Genomic DNA, 7805 nt, shown 5'->3' on the forward strand with positions numbered 1-7805 from the left:
GGCGGAGGAGAGGAAGAGGGTTCTAGAATGCCAGCCGGTAGTGGAGTCCATGGTGGGGAGCCCACTCATCCTGCACGAGCTCACCAAGGTAATAAGTCATTTATGTACCGGTAACAACTAATTGAAGTAATTAGCAATGAAAGTTACAAATTTGGAAAGGGATTTTTTTTCAACCTTCAGTCATCAGAAGCAAACTCATTGGGTGCCATTCAGAGACACTAGCATTTTTTCTGGATGTTATGAAACTTAAGCCATGCCCAGCCCACACTTGTCGTTATGTACAACTTGGCATAATCATGCAGGCTTAATAGGAGGTATCATAGAAAGGTGCCATTTGTATGAACATATCTCAAATCTGAACGTGTTCCTTGGCGTAGGTGTACACGGGGGGTCCGTCTCTGCTGGCGGTGGACAGGCTGTCCTTGGCGGTGGGGAAAGGGGAGTGCTTTGGCTTGCTGGGTTTCAACGGAGCGGGCAAGACCACCACCTTCAAGATGCTGACGGGAGATGAGACCGTCACCTCGGGAGACGCCTACATCGATGGATACAGCATCCTCAGGGATATCAAAAAGGTCAGTCCAGAAGAGCCTGGCAGTTACAGATGACATAGTATTGATTTAATCCTGTCAGTTACATGTTACTTAGTATTGATTTAATCCTCTGTTACATGCAAGGCAACAGGCAAGTACATTTTACTTGTAACTCAATTATCTATCTGAATGGGAGGTAGAAAATGAGTTTATTTCCAAAAATGGTGCAGTGTCACTTTAAGTAGACGAGTATACACCATGTGAGGATGTTTTCACAATATTTGTATCATAGCCTTTTTATGGAGTTTTTGGCTGTACATATTTGCCTTAGCACTTTGCACATCTTGCAAGAATCTATCAGAGCTATGAAGTGCACAGAATATGAGACATTATGGGGACGGTTTGCAGTTTAGGGTGTGTGAAGATGATGGTGAGTGCCAGACCAGAGGGCTGTCTGAAGGGTGCGGAGAGCAGGCTCTTGGTGTCTGTAAATGGAAGTGACAAGATGGCTCTCCCTCCCTTCAGGAGCCATTACTACTCTGCTGTTGCTATGGCAACTCGCCAAGTTGTCCCCACTCTCTGTCCCGAAGTTGTTGCTGTTGTCAGATCCATTTAATTTGGCTGCGGGTCTGTCCGACGGCTTAGAGTAAAGAGATGAAAAGGAGGAAGTGGCTTTTACTTTAGCTTCTAAACAAGCAAGGCCATTTTGTTGCGGGGAATTTATTGAATAGCTTATGCAGCTCTGCCCTACAAAGGCAAAGTGCAGTAACTACAGATTTTGTCAAAATTGAGTTTAGACTGAAAATGGTCTTCATTATACCTCCTTAATTTCCCCCCGGGGATCAATAAAGTTACTCTACTCTTTATCTTGTGACAAAGCTGTATTGTCAAAATAAATCCTGTTTTAGAGATATTGCTTAGTGGAAGTTACCTACTATAATATCCAACTTACTGCCAAGGCTTTAAAGCCATTTTTCTCAGTTTCACTGTTGGCATAGTTAGTGCACTTTGCCTTTGTAGGGCAGAGCTGTTTGCACAACTAAGGCAAGGCATGCTTTACTTTGGCCCCATTTCTTAGCATTGGCAGGGTTTTTTTTCTGAAAGCTCAAAAACGGCCAACGTCAGAATGCCGCGGTCTACCCCAGAACCACTCCTCACCCAACATGTGGATGTGCCATGACCATTTGATTTTAACATTTTTAGATTTTACACCCTACTACTCCTTTAAGCTTAGGTTTTAGCTCTAAGTAAAGGTTGGTTTTCTTTCCTCACATAAGCGTTGCAAATGTGTTTTGCCAGACTAGCATCATGCAAAGTCATCTCTATTTCACGCCAGTGTATTGTTGAGGTGCGATGTTTTTGCAAAAAAAGTGGTGGTCCTCAACGCCATGGGAAAGCACTTTTGTCACTTGACCAGGTTCACACAGTTTTCCTGCTGTGTTGGCAAATTTCTGTTGCGAAACACAAAAATGCTTTGCTTTGCCCTGACCAAACCATGCCTAAGGGCTTCCGTACACCGGCTCCGACAAAGTGCGGCGCACTTTTGCTTCCGACATAATTTGGACCCCCAAACCAAATTTCACACGAACATTGCATTGATAGTCAATGGGCGGCGCCGACAAAATAGAACTCGTCTCTAATTGCTATCCGACATCGGCCAATGTCCACGGACATCGGCGCCAGTGTGCGTGGTTCTATTGAAAACAATGGAATCGAATTTTAGCTGAGCAGTGCGCAGCACTTTGTCGGAGCCGGTGTGCGTAAGCCCTAACCCTAACCTGTCAGCACAGGTGCTTTTTTTCGCTTTACTTTTGCAAAGAACAGCAAAACAAGCAAGGGAAATGGCAACATTTTGCCCAGACCAAAACCCTCCCTTAACCAAACCCGTCACAGGGCGTTGTGGAGGACATGTTAACTTGCAATGTCGTGATGCACAAACGTGATGGTTCAAGTCGTCGTGTTGTCTTAACGCTCTGGTATGATGCCATGTTGTGTTTTGTTCACGTCGTCCCCTCAGGTGCAGCAGCGTATCGGGTACTGTCCCCAGTTTGACGCGGTGCTGGACCACATGACGGGGCGAGAGACACTGAGCATGTACGCGCGTCTGAGGGGCGTGCCGGAGAAGTACGCTGCTGCCTGTGTGGAGAACGTGCTGCGATCACTACTGCTCGAGCCCCACGCAGACAAGCTAGTCCGCAGCTACAGGTCAGTCATCAGATCACAGGGGATACGGGGCTAATGATATGATGATGACAATAAGAATGCAATTTAATTATTATATTGTTATGATGTGATAACAATAGCCAATATATTATATTATATATTATATTATATTATATTATATTATATCATATTATATTATTTTATTCAGGGTCAGCTGAGCCCGGTACAAAGTTCTTTATTTTGATGGCATCCAAGGATGTTATGCTGAGTAGGAATAATCATTCACAGAGCATAGTACAAAAACTGAAGTGTTAAACGAACGATAATAATTGTGTGTATGTGTATGCGTGTGTGTGTGCGTGCGTCTGTAGTGGTGGCAATAAGAGGAAGTTGAGTGCCGGCATGGCTCTGATTGGAGGACCTCCGGTCATCTTCCTGGACGAGCCGTCGACGGGCATGGACCCTGTTGCTAGGCGACTGCTGTGGGACGCCGTCACCCGCACCCGCGAGTCTGGCAAAGCAGTCATCATCACATCACACAGGTCAGACACACACACACACACGCACGCACGCACGCACGCACGCACACGCACACGCACACGCACACAAACACAAAGGAGAGATGGATGGATGCTGCAGATTAATAAACTGTATTGTGTTCCCCCATCTGCAGCATGGAAGATTGTGACGCCTGTGTACACTTCTGGCCGTGGTGGACAGACAGACAGACAGACAGACAGACAGACAGACAGACAGACAGACAGACAGACAGACAGACAGACAGACAGACAGACAGACAGACAGACAGACAGACAGACAGACAGACAGACAGACAGACAGATGAATAAACTGTTCCATATTCTGCTCTCCAGCATGCAGGACTGTGAGGCCTTGTGTCCTCGTCTGCCCGTGATGGTGGACGGACAGCTGACGTGTCTGAATAACCCATTGCTCGATGGATAGATATATTAGTGTAATATATTAGTTGATTAGTATTAGCAGATGAGATGGATAGATGTATACTGTACTGTATACTTCCCTCAACAACATGGAGGAGTGTGAGGCCCTGTGTATGCGCCTGGCCATGATGGTGGATGGGCAGCTTAAATGTCTGAATAAGCCATAGGCATCCGAAGACAGGCAGGCAGACAGACATATAAATCAAATCTTCTGCTCCATAGCATGGAGGAGTGTGAGGCCCTGTGTACGCGTCTGGCGGTGATGGTGAACGGGCAGCTGAAGTGTCTGGGCAGCCCGCAGCACCTGAAGAGCAAGTTTGGCAGCGGCTACACGCTATTGGCCAAGATCCGACTGGACAGCGAGGTGGAGGAGACACACCTGCAGTTCTTCAAGGACTTCATCGAGTACACCTTCCCAGGTACACACATACATTTTATAGCGTTTTATAACCTTTATAGCGTTCTGACATAGTAATAGTCGCATTTATTTTTCTTCAAAATGCGACTATTACTATGTCAGAACGCTATAAAGGACTTTTAGAAAAAGCACAACAAATACCTCCTCTTAATGTATGTTCTCTACAGGTCTTCTGTTGTCCAGTCTTGCACTTTAAATGTCTGTATGAGCACTGTCTATGTCCATACTGTCTTATGTCCATGTATGAGTACTGTCTATGTCTATACTGTCTATGTCCTAAGATTAGTCTATGTCTGCATGGGAAAGCAAGAAACGTAATTTCAAATTCTTTGTATGACCAGTGCATGTAAAGAAATTGACAATAAAACCAACTTGACTTGATAAAACCTCTGTTAGTTTAAAGTGATGCTGTACCATTTTTGGAAATACGCTCAAATTACACCTTCCCCTAAGTTAAATGATTGAGTTGTACCTTTCTCCTGTATTTCCTGCCGTTCTCTGAGTATGGCAGTTCAAATTTTACCTCCAAGCTAGCAGTTAACATTGATTCATATGAGACCAGCTGGCAGTCTGTTTACTGCCTGATGAAGGTCTAAGGACTGAAACGTCGTTCATTAAAGAAAAACAGCCAAATGGTCAGTGTGTGTGGGAATTTTTTCAAATAGTCTGCTGAGCTACCCATGGGCCATCTCCGACGCACCTGTCAGCTGAGGTGTGCGAGAAAATCCAAGTTTAACAAAAATGGTACAGTATCACTTATATAGTTATTATTTCTAGATTACACCTTCCCAGGTACAGACATACTACACCTCTTTGTTTAGTTTTCATTCCTTTAATACTACCTACAGTTCTTCAAGGACTTAATCGAGAACACTTTCCCTGGTAAGGCTAGCTGCTAGTTTTCCATTGAGCGAAACACAAACGATTACATAATAATACTGTTCATTCACAATTTCATGGGTGGGTGTGCAATCATGCAACTCTGCGTGTGTGTTTTTTTCCCACAGGGAGTCTACTGAAGGATGAGCACCAAGGCATGGTGCACTACCACTTAACTGACAAGAGCTTGACATGGGCCCAGGTAAGAGGAAGATACAAATGGATGAATATGCACGTATGGTCTTAGCATGATTATAGGATCATTTCATGTGAAATCAGACACATGGGATGACCTGACTGGCACGAATGTTCATGGCACCTGATGGGCTTTTTTAGTGGCAGAACTGCATTTTGGAAGTAGGGTGCGCACATCCACAAGTAGTAATCCAGGTGCCAGACAAAAAGTCGTAAGTAGTGTGATGAAGCGGTCCGCACACTGGGTGTTAACTCCAAAAATTAGGTGGGAAGTACACCATGCATTCACCCTCTATTAAGTATTAGTCAGTTATGGTCACATTGAAATGTTTCGTTGTGTTTTGTCGTTGATTGAAAGCATGACCCTGTACCCTGTTTGCTACTATGGTCCACTCATTTGTACTTGACCACTACTATCAAGCTTCTCTCTGAGCCTCTCCGGATACAAAATACCATAAAATATGTAAGGGTTAGCGTTCGGCGAGAAGGTCGCTACCGTGGAATAGCAGCACGACAGAGAGAATCTTTAGACCCCGACTCTGAAGTGCTGCTATTCCACAAAGCGACCGACTCGCCGAAAGTTAACCCGCTTATTATATGGATATACTTAAATGATTCACACATGCGGGGTCATTTCTTTAGACCTATTTAATGTTAAGATTGTTGCAGCGCAAAACAAAACAGTGCCGTTGTGGAACACCGCTAGGCAACAGCTAGGTAGGCTAGCCAGGACAACAGGTGTTGTCTATCACAGCAGCTGATTAGAGTGACAAAAGACCGGACCCCCTGCGGAGTGATATGAAACATTCGCTTTAGCCACTGACTTGTATACAAGCCAGTGACTTTAGCAGTGAACGTCTTGTTGCCATTGACAGCGGTAGCCAGGACAACGGGTGCTGTCTATCACAGCAGCTGATTAGAGTCTTGATGAAAAGTCGCTTTAGCAGTGAAAAGTCTTGTTGCCATTGACAGCGGTCTGTTATAGACCAACCCGTCCGTTATCGAAAAATAACAGACGTCCGAATGTTGGGGAGCCCCGTTGAAAAGAATGGAGCATTCGACAGATGACGTCACAACCATATAATAACACATATTAAATGTTACACCTACTGTAGATTTACATTGTTACTGAATCTATCGAACTCTGTGTGTCTGTGTCTGTATATTTGTGTGTGTGTTTGCATCTGCGTGTGCCTGCCTGTGTGTGTCTGTATTGTGCGCCAGGTGTTTGGGACTCTGGAGGCAGCTAAGGAGAAGTATGGCGTGGAGGACTACTGTGTGAGCCAGATCTCCCTGGAGCAGGTCTTCCTCAGCTTCGCCCAGTTCCAGCATTGTGCCGAGACCAGCCGCTAGGGGGCAACGACGCACCAGACCAGACCAGACAGAGGAGACCCAGGAGGAGAAGAGAGGACATGACACTGAGGAAGGAGGAGAGGAGAGGGAAGGCACAGCCGGTCTACAAACAGCCGCCATACCTTGCTGTTCTACCCTTGCCTGCAGTTCACATAGGGGTGCTGTCGAGCGAGAGCAGCCTATTCATTCTGAATGGTGCCTGCTCTCGTTCGACAACGCCCCTAGTGCAGTACCACCTGGAAAAGTTGCGAGTGAACTCTCTCGTCATATCTATAGAACCTCTCTGGGAAAAGAGAGGAGAGGAGAGGAGAGGGAGCAGAGCCAGAGGAGAGGAGAGGAAAAGAGAGGAGAGGAGAGGAGAGGGAGCAGAGCCAGAGGAGCCTTTTATTGTCATCACTTACACTCAGTCTGTGTCTATTTCTCCCGTCCAGCCTGGTCCGTCCACTGCTCCCCTCCCCTCCCTCCTCCTCACCCTCTCTGGTCTCCACAGGGCTTGAGCAGTAGCTAGTTACAAACTACTTAGTCCCATCCATCCTTTCTTGTTACTTATGGCCTCTTGCCTTGTGCTCTACCCGCCTCTGTGGAGGAAACAATTAAGTGTCGTCGTCCCCATTCAACATCCCGATTGAATACCACCGTACTTCGATCATCAGTGATGTGGAGCCATTTATCACCAGGCTACAAACAACCAGAAAGGCACACAGACTCTCCTCTCCTCTCCTCTCTCTTCTCTCCTCTGACATCCTCCTCTCCTCTCCTCTCCTCTCCTCTCCTCTCCTCTCCTCTCCTCTCCTCTCCTCTGCGGCCTGCTGTGCCCACTACTACAGCAGAGTTTTGCTCAGGTCTCCCTCCCGTCACACACACTCACACTCACACACACACAAAAATGCGCACACACACTGCTAACAGGAACCTCCGCCACAGTTGCAGTTACTGCACTCCATACCTGTGAGTTACGTGGGAAAGAATGTGGTGCCTGTGTCTGTTCTTTTTTTTGCGTCACAGTCTTTGTGCACGCTCGCGTGTGTGTGTGTGCACGCGCACGTACGTGTGTCAGTAAGTTATGCAACGATGTGGAGTGAACTGGGGGTTGGACTGAGGGTTGGACTGGGTGCACCGACATACACGCCTGTGTGTAATAGATACTGCACCTTTATTCGTTGGTAAAGACTTGAAGTTGCTTCGCTACGTACTACTGGAGAAGATGGTTATTTTGCACTCCCGTCAACAAAGTCTGTTTAAGAAGTGAGGTGCTGAAGAAGAAGAAGAATCAGATGTGTGGCGCTTCGCTTCTCCTTTCAGCTATTT

General features: G+C 46.2%; 1 protein-coding gene across 1 annotated transcript in view; it reads left to right on the plus strand.

Moving 5' to 3' along the window:
• Nucleotides 1–6821, plus strand: part of abca3b (ATP-binding cassette, sub-family A (ABC1), member 3b) — a 49266-nt gene extending 42445 nt beyond the window's left edge. Inside the window, exons 27-33 of the mRNA XM_063219945.1 lie at nucleotides 1–88; nucleotides 378–572; nucleotides 2548–2735; nucleotides 3065–3235; nucleotides 3875–4071; nucleotides 5078–5151; nucleotides 6369–6821. The exon at nucleotides 1–88 is cut by the window's left edge and continues 47 nt beyond it. Coding sequence (XP_063076015.1) covers nucleotides 1–88; nucleotides 378–572; nucleotides 2548–2735; nucleotides 3065–3235; nucleotides 3875–4071; nucleotides 5078–5151; nucleotides 6369–6497 — 1042 coding nt within the window. The 3' untranslated portion in view covers nucleotides 6498–6821. The remainder of the gene's footprint in view (nucleotides 89–377; nucleotides 573–2547; nucleotides 2736–3064; nucleotides 3236–3874; nucleotides 4072–5077; nucleotides 5152–6368) is intronic.
• The last annotated feature ends 984 nt before the right edge of the window (nucleotides 6822–7805 follow it).

This window comes from Engraulis encrasicolus, chromosome 2 (assembly GCF_034702125.1).
Source record: "Engraulis encrasicolus isolate BLACKSEA-1 chromosome 2, IST_EnEncr_1.0, whole genome shotgun sequence".
Taxonomy (NCBI): Eukaryota; Metazoa; Chordata; class Actinopteri; order Clupeiformes; family Engraulidae; genus Engraulis; species Engraulis encrasicolus.